Here is an 18,688-nt window from a genome sequence, read left to right as displayed (position 1 = left end):
GGAAATTTGGGGTGTGGCAGTTATGGCCCTGGCAAGAATGCAAATCGTTGGGCGCGATAAATTGACCTCTATGAAGATGGGCAATGGATACATTATGACGTAACAAGCAAATGACGCATCTTTTTTAAAGTGAGTTTGTTATCTCATTAGGCCTTTTCAGCGCAATCCATATATTGTCTTCCAACATAGCTTCTAATGATGCAAAATAAATGTAATCGTGAGTAATCGTGATTACTTTTCCAATGTAATCGTAATCGTAATCGACTACTTCCTGATTTTGCTGTAATCGTAATCGTAATCGTAATCGCGTCATTCAGAAGTAATCGTAATCGCAATCGATTACATTCATGAAGTAATCACCCCATGTCTGTTAACAAGTTATACAGCAGTAGCCAAAAGCCCAATCACACGGATTTGGTTTTTATGATACAATTAACATATGAAATCAAGATTGATCCCGTACGCCTGATAGATTATTTACATCAGACAACGATATCAATTTCATTGATTGGCTGAATAAGCATCATTCGCTGACTGACTTGACTACCTGTAACCTACATGTAGTGTATTTCGTTCTTGATGTTGTGTGATTGCGGGTCAAGCTCACAGCAGAGAGTCACTCAATATTCACGAACGGAAAGCGGGATATTTTGAGCTAACTTTTGTAACAAAGCAAGTAAAATTTTTGAGATTGTCAAGGTGCATGCTCGTTTAGTGTTGATTTCTTTTAGGCTGCCAGCGCAATGCATAGAGTGAACCGCAGTTGAAATGTTATAAATTTCAACCAAAGATGATATAATGAAGTGAAAATTGTAATATTTGAAACAGGTTCACAGTGCAGAAACTACCAAGGTTCGTTTGTGAACGTAAACCTCTAAATTTCGGAGGTTCGTAGACAGAACGCGAACGTGAACCTCACGTTCACACCATCCCTAATATCTGTAGACATGATGATGATGATATATTCAGTGCTCTTCAACATTTATCGTCGTGGTACACCCTTTTAACGTTTACTCGAAACTCGTACACCCCTGACCACATAACACCCTGATTCCGTATAGTAAGCCTAATCCAACGGTGTTCAACTATTTTGCTACTCGCCGCCGTATTTCGACTACATATAAATAGCATATAGTCGTTATGGCCCATCTGGACGTCGTATACTCGAATGTTAAATTAGCTACTGGTAACTTCGCACCGCGTAGAGCCCTTGTGGTGTTCTGTGCCATCTCTGCTTTCTTGAGATATACCTTGCGTATAAAAGATTTTAACTGTAGCATCAGAACACCCCTGCAGGCTTACTATCTATGCACCCACATCACGAGTATAAATGCCAGTAACAGTTATGTGGACTCCTTCTCTAGTCTCGCAGAGCACGAAAAAAATTTCCCACCTTGAAAATTAATTTTGTCGACGATATTGGTTGTTTCATACATTACTGTCAAGTATTGGCTTTCTCACATGTTGTTGTTTTTGACCTCACATCAGTTATGTAGGCATAGTCGAAATACATATATTGTAATCGCCAAACGTACCAGAAAAACCTTCATACATGAGAGGCACACGATTATGACTTGGTATGTCTTTATGCGATGGATCATTTTTCTCTGCTGTTCGCATTTGTAAAGTGGGGCTCAGATTACACTATTAGGCCTATATTAGAAACGAAAAATCCAAGCCACCCTGAATCGCACCTAGCATAAATAAAATTTTCAAGTTAAATTAGAATCTCTCAAAGATTTGGGAACCAATTCTTTAATTAAAGTCGCATATCGACGGTGTCTAACACACGCTAATTTATTACGATGTAGAGGGCCGCATAATTATTGTTTAACGACAGCATGCGACCATACGTCTGCAGGTTAGCCGCCTCTGGCCTTTTGAAATCAGGATGAGCAAGGCTGCAACGTATTGGCAATGCTAAATAGCCTACTATATAATGCCGGCTCGAGGTCACCGGACCACCTTCTAATGCAGTGGTTCTTAAACTCCAATCCCCGCGCCCCGCTGGCTACGCCCGCGCTATTTATAAGCATCTCGCAGGAGTAGAGCTACCTATTCAAAATGCGGATCTGGTATACACCCCAACACACCCCATTTGAGGGGTGCCCATTTTAAAATGTTGGTACACCCTTGGGTATACGGTACATCCGGTAGCAGAGCCCAGATATATCGAATTTGTGAGCTTTACTGCTTGTAAATGCATAAAAAGTAGGCTATGTGGCATGCAGCTTTCTCATGGATTGCGTCGTAATGAAATATATCCATTATCCGCCACACAAGCTGTTCTTCGTAACGGTGCCTCGCGATATCCGTTTAAGCGCATTTGTATAGGTGTACGATTTCCAACTTGCATCACGTAACTCACGTTAAAAGCTCTTGTCGTTAGGGCGGAATTTCGAGTTCATGTTACCTCATTCTCTTATGGATTGGGCACCAATCGTTGTTTCGACATTCTCCACTCAAAATGTAAATCCGTAGTCCATCACTCGCCTATATCATATTATAAATTGTGTGGTAGGCTATCTCAAACGAACATTGCTGGGCAATTGGGGATGGTAAATCGTCGGTGATTAAGTTTTGCAATGAGTTGTTACTAACAAAAAAATTGTCTTCAAAATTTCACATTATTGTCGACTCATGATGCAACCTAGTCTCAATAACTATATTTCCATTGAATATGTGTTTAAATTTTCTATATATAATCTTAATCGCAATTGATTCCATTGATGCCGTAATTGCCGCATGCGTGATCACAATAAATTAGCAATGCGACTACGTGCTACCAATCTATATACACAAATATTTCAAAACATCCAAGTGACATTGCATTCGTAGATATAGTTAGGGTTGCATTTAAAACAAAAAATTATTTAAATCAAAATAGTGTCGTACGCAATAGGAAGAAATACCTATTTGTTGGTTCACAGAAATAGCCTTGTCCGGAAACGCCATATTGTCGAGTTCGTATCCAATATTATAGGACGGTATAACTGACAGGGAAGGCGAATTGACATCTGAATAATATCGTTTGAAGAACGAATAACAGCCTAATACTGTTTTCTATGCTAACAGACATAGCCCTGTTGGGCCCGAAAGGGGCTACGAGGCTTGCTCTGTTGGTTTACAACATTTCGAAGTCATGAGCATCGTACCTAGAAATAGCTTACTATAAATCATATCCACTTACTCTTAATATCAGGTGATGTCACTAGAATTGGTGTTGTCTCCAGACTTGGAATTTGGAGGAAGAAAGCATATCCAGATTATAGGTGCTCTTGTCGGCAACATAGACTGTAATAGTATGAGTCCCTGTCTTGTGAGCTCATATCTCAGCAATTGTTGAAGTGAGATGAGGTTCTAGTCAATGTCAATGTCAAGGCCGCACCTGAAATCTCGCGATTGGCGGCCTAAATTTATTTCGTATATCAATATAACATATGGTGTTTGTTAGTAAGATTATTCAATTTTGAGAATTGTATTCGTGCTACGCTGAAGCGTCTACAGAATTGAGTCAACTCAAGCTGGTAATTGAAAATTATCAAATAGACGTGGTTTCTCTTAATTTCGTTTGTGGCCACCTGGAAGTCATATAGGTATATGCAGCTATGGGTTCCAGTGCCACTGCCAGTGAGGCCATCGACATTTCGCGACTGTGTTGGGACCTAGTCGCCACCTCTGAGTCACTAGTAATTTCGAGTGACCGCACAAGTCAAGCCGAGTCACGAGTCGAGTGAATTAACGTTGAAAGTGAAAAAGACTCTTGGCGACAGCCGTTTTACTCAGAAAGCCACCGCAGTCGAACTGCACGTAAAATATTTGCACAAATGATCCTAGTACATTTCGTCAATCTCTATGGTATCGAGGTCACGCGTTGTTTTTTCTTGACCCTTGGCGTAGCGTACGCTTATTTACTGTAACAAAATTGCCGTGGTTCACACAACACAAATCTTTGATAATATCGGCTGACAACTATATTTTAAAATTCCTGAGTGTATCGTGCTCACTGTAACGTGCGATGGTTTGTACATTCGTACGATTAACTCATCTACATACACAGTAGCGATCCGTCGTTTAGCAACAATATGATGACGAGCGAGAAATTTACATGGCGAGAGACGGCTCGTTACCCCGACTCTAAAGAAGATTTGAATGAAGTGAGTGAATGTTACACGTATAAATTACATTCGCCGAGTGATGTAGATCTGAAATCGGAAGTTTGAAATACTACTTGATGACTATATAGCAGTGGTCGGGAACCTATGGCTCGCGAGCCATATATGGCTCTTTTGGGTATAAGATATGGCTCTTTGCCAAATATTTATTTTTGTACTGAATTGATCAATATCGCAGCGACTTGTTGCTAAATTTTCATCACGGCCAAAATAGCTATCCTCGTGGTAGTATAAACATGTATTTGAGAGGTAAAGACAATGCCGTCTTCAGGTTTAGGGGTTGGGGCCCCCTCTCTTCAAAATCATCAAATGTAAGTTACTGTCACGCCGGCGGCCAATATCACTCGCAAATTCCATGCGCCGGTATTGTTTGTAATGGAGCCGAATCTCGGCACTTGTTAATTGGCACGTTAATGATTAGTTCTCTAATTGCGCCGTTTATTTAGTTGCCTGACATAACGACTTCGTGCTGTTAAGATGTCTCTTCTGTAATAAACGTTTATCGTGTGGCGACATCGTTTCGTGGTGCAACAGGGAGTACAGGCTCTGTATCCTGGCGTGGTGGCAGCGATGGGATTCGAACCCACCCCATCGAAATGACTACTGACTCAAACCTCCTGGCGATGTATCCGAATCGAAATCATGAATTGTGCGATACGTTGAGTCGAAGAGCACAGCAGATACGGCGCCGCCCATTTCAAAACGCAGTTTTCAAATACACATTGTCTTCCTGATCTACGGCGCGAAATGAACTGCTGTGGATGTGACATTCACAATTACAAACTCGAATTACAAACAACGCCATAGCTATCCACGTTCCGTTTTCTCCACGTTCTGTGTATTATAAAATTTATGCGTGTAGCGCAACGTTATGTTACCGCCGATTACTTTGAGAATGGAGAAGTAGATATATATTTAGGGCGGAGATAATAAAGTTGAATTAGCAATAAAATTCGATTATCGCCTTCGTCAGGATTTAGCAACCCAGGATTAGGGAAACCGGTTGATCGCAGCGCATAAAGTTAGTGGTAATCTCTTGATTTATCAAACCGGAACAAACTATAGATAACTTGTTATCGATAAAAACTGCTTACCATTCCCATACGCACAAATATTTCCGATAATGACCGTGCCAATGGTCTCCTAGGTAGTAGCTTCACTAATTATGTACCCGCCATTGCAGAGCGATACCAATATTCTATAATCCATTTCTTAGCTGTACCGAACGAATTGGACACGACCTTAATTTCGCGATGATGATAATTCGACATATTACAGTGGCAGTGTCGCTATCAGCAGGCTGCTGTTGTTGAAAATTATAATTTTCATGTTACATGAGACATAACTGTTTCATTCAACAAATTGACAACTGATGGCCTTTAACGCGTTTTCGCATTATGATGTAACAAATGACGCCACTTGATTGAAAACTCGGGACACCTCGATTAACCATCGGGCGTAACCTTTCCATCGTGATGAGTCGCGATTAGCAGTATTTAATCACACGATTAGCAATACTCCGGATCAGATCCCTTATTATCTCCGCCTGAGATGCGTCCCGATTAGCAGTTTTTAATTTCATGATTATCATTCTCCCGGATCAGCTGACTTTATTATCTACGCCCTTGGATTTTCGGAATCAGTGTGACAGTCACATTCCATTAATATCAGTTGTAATAAATTCTAATCTACTTATACAAGGAATTGCGTTATCCTTGGTGGAGGCTTGGCCCGTCTGCCTCTTACCTCTCGTTTCGAGCTTTATTTTCGAACAATAAATACCAGTTTTTACAGAGAAAATGTGGCGCACACGAGGAATCCCATGCAGTGAGTTCGAATTAGTGCTACCATGACGTCACGAATTTTCAATTGTGACGTAACAGTTGATTGACATGTATGGCTCTTTGAGAGTTGAGATGGAAAAAATAGGGCCAATATGGCTCTTCGGCAAAAAAGGTTCCCGACCACTGCTATATAGTAACTGCCTGGACTATATATTCCTCTGTATTTGGCCCGAAGCAAAAATGTTTGGACTCCTCGGTTGTAAAAGGACAAATCTAAGTCCGCTTATTCAGTCCATTTGTTCAGTTGTATACCAAGTGGGCTGATACATACGACAAGGATTTACAATCCTACAATGGAGTTGGAATTATCAACACCATGAAAATTGCATTAGAGTACATAAGAGATTGCGAATCAAGTCTAATGCTCGATGTGGCGGCGGGTAAGCACCATATTGCTATATCGATTGCAGATGCAAATGTAGTGCATGTGCGCTTGTTTATAACGAATCATGTAAAGCAGGGGTGTCAAACATACGGCCCGCTAGGCGATTTGATCCGGCCCGCCCAGCAATTCTGAGTTGATTGGAAAATCCCTGTATTATCCAGCACATGTCCAACAAGTGTTGAGATCTTCTAGTAAGAAATACTTTCCACAAGACAGCAAATTTCACGATCATAGGCCACATTATAATCATGCGACAGCGGTGTAATGGTTTCACTCTATAGCAGGGCCGGCCAACCCGTGGCCCGCCAGACAGTATTGAGTGGCCCGCGAGGTAATTTCCGAAATTAGTAATATTATCAAAAATGGATTGCACAGATTGTGAACTTGCAAGGCCAACCAAAAATTTGATTAGTCTGACCGCAACTCTTGAGATTTGATGAATGAAATATCAGTTCCGACGCATTGGCAGATCCATGAGCCATTCACATTTTGGTAGATCTTCGTACACTACAATAAAGCAGAATACTTTGCGATAGATTTATCATAAGTGAAAATCTAATACACGCTTCGCGCAACATGTTGTCACTCGATTTTTTGCTTTTAATATTGTTACCCCTTTGTGAAAATAAAAGAACGCCTAATGTATCGGATGGAGTGTAACTATATTCGCGATTACGAGACAAAGTGTCATTCAACATATGCGACCTTGCGTTTGCGCTTGCAGAAAGACCGTCGACTATGAAACTAGGCCCAAAATGATTGACGCATGTTGGTCAAAGCTTCCGATATCGACATGTCCAGGCGCCGAATAGTCCATTCCTTGCAAACTGAGCCCAGCGATATACAGCAGGCCCGCAATATAGTCAAGTGACAATATTATTGACCTACGAACTTCGAAAAATTTTCGCGCTTCGCGCGGCTGGTGGCCCGCGCAATAGTTCGCCAATCAAATGTGGCCCTTTGGCTAAAAAGGTTGGCCACCCCTGCTCTATAGTCACCATCAGGAACAAATTGTTGACACTGACATCCAAATCCAAAAACTCGAAAAAGTGCACACCGAGTACAGATGTTTATGGAAAATAAGCCAAAAAGTAGTTATTCGCCAAGCGAAACTGTTATGTGCAGGTCGCATGGAGAATGTAACAGGTAGAAAAGTATAATTCAATTATATTTGGTCGCACGGTCCCAAACAGGTCCCAGACAGACAGAAAAACCTGAAACACGATTATTGTTATGAGCCAAATTACAACGTCCGCGTTTACAGTTAAATCTCTTGTATTCCTCACAACGCGTACGCAGAGTTAACGCCAGAATACGACAAAAACGAAGAGAGCATAGACTAGGCATGGGCCAGCTTATTCTGTCGCTAGAGGCAGTGTTTTAGCGGTTGAATTCAAATGATCAATCTTCGTTTTTTTGGCGAAATTCTGTCGTTTGCGGATATAGGTGTTGCTAGGATAAAACCCTATGATCCGTACTGTGATATAATATACTATTAATCTATGTAGGATTACGTTGTTATGTTAGAGCTGGTGCTATACTTGGCATCCTTTTCCTTTACTGCAAATTTAGTGAGTTGTGCAGCTTTAACCAGTCATGGCGCTGTGGGTTATCAATGACATGATTGTTTGATTGATTGCGGTAAATCCATTTTCGCAATATAGTAACTCGTAAATCACATCCGACGTATAGCGCATTCCTATTATATGTATGCGTAATACATGTAGGGCTACATTTAAAAATATCACTTCAAAACAAACATGTCAAAAAATGGCCCTTGTTTAAATCTTTTCTTAAATTTTAGACATGACATCAGGAATCTTTAATTTTGACGTCACAGTGGAGTGGCATTGACAATTGAAATTATAGGGTAAATATGGCTCCTTCGACGAGAAGGAGAAATAGACCAAAAATATCTTTAATCGGGACTGCATCGTTATGCAGTAATTTTGCGTCGGCGGCCATCATCATCAGAACAACCATTCCGTACGAATGATATATATATATCTACTTGCTATAACTGTGGAACCGAAGGTAATTCAGAGAATTCCAATCACTCCACATCGTATACACCGATTATGTTAGGTGCAAATCTTCCGTAGTACATGTTTTTTCGAAAGTAAGTACACAATTATGGGATGGATGTACGAAGTGTGAAAAAAACATTATGAAGGCTTTTTTTCAAACCATGGTGTTAAAGAAAACGGTTTGTTTTAAATGCAACCCTGGATCAGTGTTGGGATCAAGTCACTACCTTCGAGTCACGAGTCATTTCGAGTCATTGCACATTTTGACTCGAGTCAAGTCAAGTCAATCGATTTTCGAAGGTGACTCGAGTCAAGTCAAGTCACCCTTTTTTGGAGGTGACTCGAGTCAAGTCGAGTCAAGTCAAGTCAAGTCACGAGTCAAGTCACAATTCAAGTCAAATTGAATTTCGAAGTATGAGTGATGATTCAAAGCCATTACATTTAGCTAAGTGTGTGAAAGACAGATGAATGGCCATTTATCTTGAGTCAAATAACGAATATAAAGTTAAATAAACATGCAAAAAGACATTGCATTGCCCACGCACACGTACAACTGCTATTGGAATACGTGAGTAGCTGTACAGTTACATGCTACAGTCTGTTATAATCAGCCAAAATATAGGACCGAATGCGAAGCCCCGAGAAGTTGAAACAAATTGATTTGGTACAATAGCCTACACTACCTATCTACACATCCGTCAGAATATAAACGCACAGACAATATTTGTTCGATTTAAATCATACAAGAGGGCTGGCAAATCTGAGCAATGCGCAACGTAAGCATTGAGCCGTCTAAGAAACAGAGACACATTTCTATTAGACTAATCTCCTTCTGGTACGACAATGTAAACTGTGGTCGTTTCGTTTGCGGTCAATTTATTTTTGATGTAACAATGGAGGATCAGTGTAACGTGCAATCAGTAAATGACCGATTGCTCTCACAAGTGACACCGGCGTATCTTGAACAATCCGAACATACACAAGATATATTGATTTAAGCGACACTGTTTACTTGATGACTTGAAATTGACTCGTAAATTTTGTTCCGAGTCACGAGTCAATGCAGATTTCTGAAGCTCCGAGTCAAGTCAAGTCAAGTCATTTTTGCAAAGTGACTCGAGTCAAGTCAAGTCATACGAAAAAGTTGACTCGGGTCTGACTCGAGTCATCCCAACACTGCCCTGGATACATGGATATGACTTTTTACCACAGATCTGCAAATCCCAACCCATCGTTAATCAGAGATCCTCTGTCAGTATTCACATATAGGAGATACATCACGCGTTCATCATAACCATATCTCGTCCTCTTTATATTTCAGGCACTGGACGTAGTGGGCAAATATGCAAAGACATGGGCTACAAAGGACAAATCGACGGTATAGATATGAATTCGAAAATGCTGGAAGTAGCCAAGTCGAAAGCTATATACAGGTGGTCATAAATTATGTGTAGGCCACCAATCAGCAATCATGAACTGGCATTGCGTTTGCTACACTATAGAGAGCTTTTTCGACAACGCATAGAAGAAGATGAGCCACTGCCGATTAGGGATGGCACATACGACGTGGTGACAGTGACCGGTGGGCTTATGATGAACCATCTGCCGCAACGTTGTATCGGAGTAAGAGCAAATGTCATTCCCAGGACTGTAACCAAGTCGCAAAGCCCCGAGTCACAATTCAATCTCACTTTTATAGTTTTTAGTCGAGTCAGGTCGGGTCATTTTCAATTCAACATCGAGTCAAGTCCGAATCCAAGTCAGTGAGTATAGAGGGTAGTGTCGGAGTCAAACTGTTGGGACTCGAGTCCGAGTCCAAGTCATTGTGTTCACTGTTCAGTTTTGAATCCAATCCGGTTCAACCCCTATTTTAAACGCTGCTCGAGTGATATAGAATGGACGCATTCAGATTATCCCAATTTTTATCTGTTGAAACATTTTCTGGCCCTATTTTCAAAAGTATCAGTACTGATAGGCGAAATACCAATAATGTAGTAGCTTTACTATTCTTCGAAGTTACAATGAAATGTCTGGCTTGACCATCCTAAAGTCTTGAGTCCTTTGACTTGATTCGAGTCATGCACAATGACTCGAGTACCAGTCACGTCCAGACATGTGGTAATCGCGATTAGTAATCGTAATCGATTACGACGATTACAGCATTTTAAAGTTTAAAATAGTAACTTGCGTATATTGATGTTTGGTTATGCATAGTTAAACGCAATTTGACCGTTGCTGCCTGGCGAGCAGTAGGCCTATGTAGTACGTACGTACACCGGACAAAGATTTCAAATTTTGTACTCGTCAAATAAAACATAACGGTTTCCACAACGAAGCATTAAAAATCAACAGCTGGTGATATATATCATAACCGAGCCGTTTTTTTCGTTTCTCGTAACGGTAGCTTGCAGTACATTATCTGCAACAAGTTGAAGACAGAATTTTATGTTCTCTGCATCTTATTCTCATATGACTCTACTTGAAACGGGCGCCAATCGTTATTTCCCAATTCTTACTCAACAATGGGCGCCGCCGCCATAGCCATGGGCTTATATATCATGTTAGCGTGGGTTGTAGCTAGAATCAGTGCCAAAACAGCAATTCGTCCCCCAGTCCAAACGTTGGTGTTTGGCCCCCATAGAGTGGTATTTTAGAGTTGAAGACTGAATTTCGTCAATAATATTGGTAATTGATTATATTACCATTAATTTTTTATCATCTCTCAGCACGCGATGGTGAGATTTACCTGTAGAGCTGGGGCACTTAATTCATAATTATAATGTCTGGTATCTTGTTGTAATTACTTTAATGTATGTTGTTAATTCGTGGCCTCCGGTCTGTTACATAATCAAAAGATATTGTTGTATGCCGAACGTAGCAGACTGAAAGAAAAGCTTTTGAGAGACCCACACACAAATTGTCATGTCTTTATTGCTCTGTGCGTGCCCGGGCGGCATCTGCATAGTGGGCTCAGATTGGAAGGATCGGACTATTAGTCACGCCCACCCAGCGCGGCTATTGACAATGGACACATACCCTAAGTTTCGACCTAGTTCTTTCTTCAGTAGCACATTTCGTTAAGTCGCGTGTTGGCCGAAACTGCATATGTCTTTTGGTGTGTCGTGGCACGATATTGACTGGAACCTAAATGCCTAAAATTACTATAAATTAAGTTTGCATTTAAAACAAAAAGCAATTTAAAGCAAACATGTATGAAACAAGGCCCTTGTTTAAAACATGTTTTTTTAAAGCCATTACGTCACGAATATTCATTTGGGACGTCATAGTGGATTGACATTGACAATTGAAAAGACATACGGTAAATATAGTTCCTTTGAGGAAATATATGTAGTAAAACTGTTGAACAGACTATTTTGAGGGTTCCAACCAATATAACCCATATCGATGTACGTCGGCTAAATCGGGTGGTAATTGTCCGTATGCTCATACAAAATGTTTTATGGAAAGTATTTACACAATTATGGCATAATTTTACAACTCAAAAACACAATTTAGGTTTTTTCAATGCCTTTGTTTAAAACACTGATTAAAACATGTTTCAAACAAAGTGTCTTAAACAACTATTTGTTTAAATGCTACCCTACTATAAATTATGTATGCTTTCTTTCTTCAAGGGGAGACGTATGCATTTCAAAATCAAGCTATCTAGAGACAATTTTCAACTTAATTAATCTCTCGAAAATACTCTATAAGTTATTTTGGTTTACGAAATACTTTTGAGTACCGTTCGTGCTCGACGCCCCCCCCCCCCCATTGGGAAATTTGGGGTGCGGCAGGCATGGATCTGGCAAGAATGTAAATCATTGGGTGCGATAAATCGTCCTTTATAAAAATGAGCACATTATGGGTACATTATGACGTAACAAGAAAATGACGCATCTTTTTAAAGGAAGTCTGGTATCTCATCAGGTCTTTTCAGCGCAATCCATATATTGTCTTCCAATATAACTTCTAAGATGCAAAATAAATGTAATCGTGAGTAATCGTGATTACTTTTTCAATGTAATCGTAATCGTAATCGACTACTTCCTGATTTTTCTGTAATCGTAATCGTAATCGCGTCATTCAGAAGTAATCGTAATCGCAATCGATTACATTCATGAAGTAATCACGCCATGTCTGGACTCACGTCCATACGCAAATTGACTATAGAGTCGATACGAGTAATTTTACGCATTTGAAAAAATGACTCGAATCAAGTCGAGTCACCCAAAAATTCGTGACTTCCGTCACACTCGAGTCATTACAACCCTGGTCATTCCAAAGTGCGTGATCAACGGCTGTAATTTGGTATACGTATAAATAAATAGGCGAAAAATAGGTGTATTAGCCAACTTTTCCCCATGGCGTATAGATCTTTCCGGCGACATTTCATGGTACGTAATTCTGCCTTCACATCTGTTCTAGATGGTGTAAGGGGTCAAATGTTTGATTTTATGTAGAGTAGGGTTACCACTTACCATATTTGAGTTTTACGAATTCCGGACGCTTTCTAGCGTCTACTAGCGTATTTGAAAATGAGGAATGAGCACACCGTCGATCAATATGACGTCACACCAGCAAAGCTTTGCATATCGAATCGAGGTGGTCACGGTCCGGTTCAGGAGTATGTGGCTGTGTGTTATAAGTTGTAACCAGCGCCGAAGCCACATTTTTTCAGCTCCCTCCCGCCCAAATAAATACTGCTCTTGGGCCCACCGTAGGGTAATCAGTGCATCGTCCGGGGGCTTACTATATATCTGTTCGGTAAATGATTTGAATGAATTCTGTCAATAATATTGGTTCTTCCATATACTGCTATATAATTTTGATCCTCTCTCGGCCTACATGATCAGAGTTAGAGCTCAAGCTGATGGAGGATGATGACTTCGAAAATGCAAGGAACGTATTTGTACATCGCTAAGTCATGTTCATGTCACACCGATAATATTATTTATCAGCCGAATGCCTGTGCGCACTGCACCACTGAGCTATGTAAACACCGCACATCAGGTGGTTTCCAACCTTTTATGGTCACGACTTCATTTCCAATTTAAAAGTGTTCCGTGGCCCAGCTCAAAATTTGATGAGCTGATTAGGCCTACTAATTAAAGGGCGGCACATTTGCTCAAATTTAGTCACAGCCTGTTTTGGAAATTAATTACGTTCAACATCTTCGCGAACTCCAGAATAAAGGCAAACTACAGATTTAGAACCACTATCTTTGAATAAAGCATCCAAACGGCATAAACCGACTTTATGAATATACCGTTATTTTGTAATCGCGATTACAATTAAACTTATTTTTGTAAATGAATGTTATTTTTATTTATTTTTGATCGTAGTTTTTGCGAGGGTGGTAGTCCCCATATTAAAACGAATATTTATTCTACTAAATCGCACGCAGCGCGAAGAAAAATTTCATGTAGCACAATTCTGCCCAAAATAATATTGTTTATGTTGATTTACAAAAATATTACCAGCTTACTTGAAGCCTTCAAAATTCCGGACATTCAGGCATATTTTAGAAATTCCTCTAGGACGCAGCTTTAACGGTGAAATTCCGGACATGTCCGGGAAATTCCGGACGTATGGCAACCCTAATTTAGAGCAATATCCCGAAGATGCCATATACGTGTACCCTGTAACGCCTTTCAACGTCCTATAGGGCAGGATTAGGCATTCAGTGGTCCGCGGGCCAATGTCGGTCCAGAGAATCTCGTTACTGCTACGCGAAAAGTTCGTATCTTTTTGCATGTAAGTCACGATCACTCATGAAAACTTGAAAAGAATCAAGGTAATGTATTCAATCGAAACATATGTGTTACTGCCTTACAGTGCGAAATTTACTGACTTTATGTATTAGGTGTAATCAATTATTGACATTGAACATTTGTGTTTTTTGAACACCGGTCCGCGAACAAAAAATTCATTTTGAAACCTGTCCGCAGAGCAAAAATGGTTGCCGACCCATGCTTAGGGAGGGTATGGGTGAATCCAACCAGAAGCCACTACACTGCCAGAATATAGGGCAGAGGTCTCAAAATCGCAGCCCGCGAGACCACTTTTTGCGACCCGCGACGGCATTTTCAATTTTGAAGTATTCGAAAGTATTTAACTACCATTTTGTTTTTAATTTGAGAAATTAAAATTCCCTCTAAAACTACTCCAGACACCAAAAAATAATCACCAAACTTCACTATTACATCACTTTCAACAGTAACGACGCAGTGCAAGATTACCTACGTGACGTTACTTGTTTATGATAGTTAAACATGAGCATTTGATGATTCGTACTGAAATTTGTGATTTGGAAGTGGGCGCGACCTTTTGTAGAATTATTCGATCTCGGATTCAATGGGTGATAAAGCAAAAATGACTCGAGTTGTGTCGCGTCAAAAGATACAATCAGAGATGTGACTTGGTACAACCTTGGACGCAACAAACTATCAAACTGGTATGAAAAATAGTAAAATATCAAAAGGTCGTAGCTTGCGTTTCGTTACTTATTTAGACATCAAAGCAGGTCGGTATGACAACCATTGGCAATATGTTGCCCTCTTGATGTACTGTTGGTTACATGCTGTATCATATTGCGTATCTTTATCCATGTTACTATCGCTAATCAATTGTGCCGAGTATAAAGTAGTTGTAGCGTACGCTTCACAGCTGTAACAAAAATGGATTCTTCGACGATTGAACATTTCTATTGCCATGGACAGTAATCATTAAATGGATCTGTTCAAATATTCGAAGGCATAGGCCTATCTAACGCTGAATTAGTTTGACTTTGGTAATGACACGATCAATAGCCTAGTTATGAGGAGTAGCCTATACCCGAGACGTTGATTAAGCTGTACTGCTCCAATATATTCACGAATAAGAATCACAAACAAGTGCGGAGCGGACGTGCCATTTAGGTTCACGGTACACTTGTAGCGCGTTGCGTGGACCTTCACCTTTTATTCTGGCATAGTCGAAGTCTTCAACTCCACTCTGTAACTTATATTGCATTCACTATTACTTAGCAACTGGTGAAGGTGCTAAAGCCCGGAGGAATACTCATTTTCAATTCACGAATTGGACCGGAAAATCAGAAGTACGTGGAGGGTTTGATGGGATACGCAGATGAGCTCGTTGCAGAGAAAGTGATCGAGTTGGAGAGAAAAGAAAAAGTACAATATGGAGGGGTTGGAGACGGCAAAATATATGCATACGCTTGGGTATACCGCAAGATCTAGTCATGTAACGGCACTAAGAGATGTAACACATCCTTATGCAGAGAAATCGTGATGTGAAGAGCTGTGATAAAACATGTATTTGATTTTAGTAACTGTTTAATAAGTTGGGTCCCAAGAAATGAATACTATATTTGATGAGTGTTGCACGATCACAACCGATCACATTATCTTATTATTGTTTGTCTTCGCCAGAGTGGCTGAACGCCTTATTAATATATAAACGCAAGAGTACATTCTAAGTGTTCCATTGTTGCCTCAAAGTAGTGTTTTATTAGGCTGTGTGGCATATTTGAGCCACGAAAGTTGTAGGGGAGATGTGGTACCGATGGATCAAAAATTGCATAATGATCTCTGGCCCTCAAATCGTCAGCCGAGAATAGCAGATCTTTTGCTGCTTCAACACTCTGATACAAGCTTTACCTATCACGGACATTTACATGAATATCCGCCTTTTCAAAAAATATTTATAAACGTTTAAAATTTTTTGCTCTAACGGATCATCGGTCCCCACCCGGTGGGTCCAAAGGCACACGACCATGGGATCTAAGAGACATACGCTCAAAAACTCAAATTTGTCAACTTATGTTGTTGTGCTTTACAATCTAAGCTACAGCAAGCCAATGAAGAATGTTTCGTCGCCACCTTCTAGAATAAAATAGATTATATCAACTCAAATGTTGGCATAAAATCCCGTTGTTATTTACGCCCAAACTTACAAAATTATTGCCACATACATATTACCCGCATATAGGCATTTTGACTGTTAAATACCTCGTAATAGCGATAAAACACCACAGGTAACTATGATTTACAGCCTCTATATATGTAGGTGTGCTTCTGTTGCTACGTGATTAGTTGGTCCATCTATTTTGCTAGATTTGGATATGCTACCATATAGGTCTCCCACCCTAGAAATATTGCAATTGGATTATTGAAAATAGTTCACTGGAGGATGGTATTGATTCCAAAAAAATGTTCCATTATATACCCTGATACAAGCTATATATACTTCACATCAAAAATTATGGCGGGTTTGCTAGTGTCACAGACCCCATAACTCACCCAGGTCGAAGTTTCTCGCATGAGAGGAAAGATTCTGCCAGTATGCCATTGTATAGACAAATTCGTGTACTGTAATCGTGGGATTATCTCAGAGAATTTTTCTTGTATTTTCGGTCCCAGTGTCTCATCGGTGCCACATCTTCCCTATATAAGGTAACATTATAACTGGTTCATAATAAGCCACATCGTATCGTCCGTATCGTCATTTATGGACTTACGGAGTATCAAGAGCATTGCTGGCATATATGTAATATATAAACTAGCTAATGCGCGGGACACAACCCCATATTATATTACATTCTCCAATTTACCTCAGCTGGAAATTGATACCTGCTAATATATTTTTGGTATGACTAATATCATCGCCATGAATCTCCTGAAAGAATTAAAGATAATCTTTTGTTGTTTATACTCATACTACTCTTTAAAGCAGCCGTTCTCGACATGCGGAGACGTACCGTTGGGGATGCGGTAGGACTAATTATACGAGAAGGTTATAATGGGATGAGAAGACATGGGTAGAGTGGATTTTCAACCACCCCGTCGCTGTTATCAATATTTATGACTTAATAACAGGGTGGATAGTTATTCTTCTCCTCGGGCCAAGTGACAAGTAGAAAATACATTGGCGGGCCCAGTCAAACATTTTAGCTATATTTCTCAGCGTATTCATTTTATTTCTAAATTGAAAGTGGTGAATTACATTATTTACATGCCTAATAAATGTTGCTCAGTGTATGTGTTGATATTATGTAATGAGAAATATTTATTTGCAGTCATAATTGGAAAAAAGGTCAAATGTGATAGATTTTAAACTCACTTTAGACCCCTTTTAACGTTTTTCGATTAAAACTATAACATGAAATGGGGATACTACCAAGCTTATTGTCTTGATCGTTGCCTTCTGAGCAGTATACACTGTAAGCTTGGTGAAATGGCTTTGCTGTTGAGCGAAGCTTGCAGTTCTTCTAAAATTCCTGCCCCCCCCCCTTGACATTGTGTCTGTCTCCGTTTTTATGTCGTTAGACCGACTTAAACTCTTATACTCCTTAAACTCGGTGATCTGCTCGGCACAAACTAAAAAGACGAGTCAACCCTTACCTCAAGTAAACAAATATTTAGTGCTTCAAATCGTCTTCGAATTTCAACTTTGGCGCGGAAGTAGCCTATATAACATTATATGCCCATTTCATCTTTATGACTGTGTGAACAATAAGCATGGCTTTTCTGCATCGATTGACATTAAAAGGATTGGTTTGTCGACAAAATGCAGATATGATTGTCAAAAATGTGCCTTAATTTCAGTATTATATGTTCGTATTTTATTAATATATATGAAATCATTTAGTGGTGCTTTGCGAATCAAGTGCATTTTGCACCGCGGCAATTGAGGTAATATAGCCTATAAGAACAAGAAACTAACGAATTTGTCATTCACACAGTGTGATTACGTAGATTAATCTGACGTTTTGAGTCCCGTATAAATTCTTATACGTAGGCGATAATCTCCGTGTAAACAAGCACTGCACAATGCACATACGTATACATCGCCTTACCATTCTTTTCCACAGCAAATTTTATTCACTTGTAAGGGAGCGGGGAGCGTGTATAATTTATCTGTCTGTCATAAGCTGAGAAAGGTTGGGAAACACTGCTGGCATGATTCAGGCGAGTCGTGTTATGTTGGTCGGTAATGGGCTGCGATGTCGGGTATGCCTACAATATCCTCTTTAGACGGTATCGTTGCGATATTGATATACCGGTATCACGCAAAATTTGACAGCTATAATATGAGGGGATAGCTCATATAAAGATAAGTTATTTTGCGAGAGGATACCTTCTTGACAGTATATCTCACGAACTTCATGTGAATTAAAAGATAAGTGTCGATTGGATCTTGATATGATATTGTAATTGGGGCGTAAAATGATATTCGACGTAAAGCGATCACCTT

The 18,688-nt window shown here is 39.9% G+C and overlaps 1 protein-coding gene across 1 annotated transcript; it reads left to right on the top strand.

The window, feature by feature from the left end:
* The first annotated feature begins 2,901 nt into the window (after positions 1–2,901).
* On the top strand, positions 2,902–17,713 carry LOC145443138 (methyltransferase-like protein 27). Its single transcript, XM_080321133.1, has 5 exons — positions 2,902–4,157; positions 6,264–6,399; positions 9,753–9,864; positions 9,934–10,054; positions 15,460–17,713. Exons 1-5 carry the CDS (start codon positions 4,086–4,088, stop codon positions 15,670–15,672), a joined length of 654 nt encoding a protein of 217 aa, XP_080177259.1. The 5' UTR covers positions 2,902–4,085; the 3' UTR covers positions 15,673–17,713.
* The last annotated feature ends 975 nt before the right edge of the window (positions 17,714–18,688 follow it).

The sequence above is a fragment of the Botryllus schlosseri genome, chromosome 7, assembly GCF_051294905.1.
Source record: "Botryllus schlosseri isolate E-star chromosome 7, Bs_hap1, whole genome shotgun sequence".
NCBI lineage: Eukaryota > Metazoa > Chordata > Ascidiacea > Stolidobranchia > Styelidae > Botryllus > Botryllus schlosseri.
This window is presented reverse-complemented; position numbering and strand designations above follow the sequence as displayed.

What these genes read in the sequence shown, in the direction of transcription:
- LOC145443138 (XM_080321133.1), top strand. Translation starts at nt 4,086, where the DNA reads ATGATGACGAGCGAGAAATTTACATGGCGAGAGACGGCTCGTTACCCC. An exon ending in AATGCTCGATGTGGCGGCGG is followed by an intron (nt 6,400 to 9,752) that starts GTAAGCACCATA and finishes TTTATATTTCAG; the next exon opens with GCACTGGACGTAGTGGGCAA. An exon ending in TGCCGCAACGTTGTATCGGA is followed by an intron (nt 10,055 to 15,459) that starts GTAAGAGCAAAT and finishes ACTATTACTTAG; the next exon opens with CAACTGGTGAAGGTGCTAAA.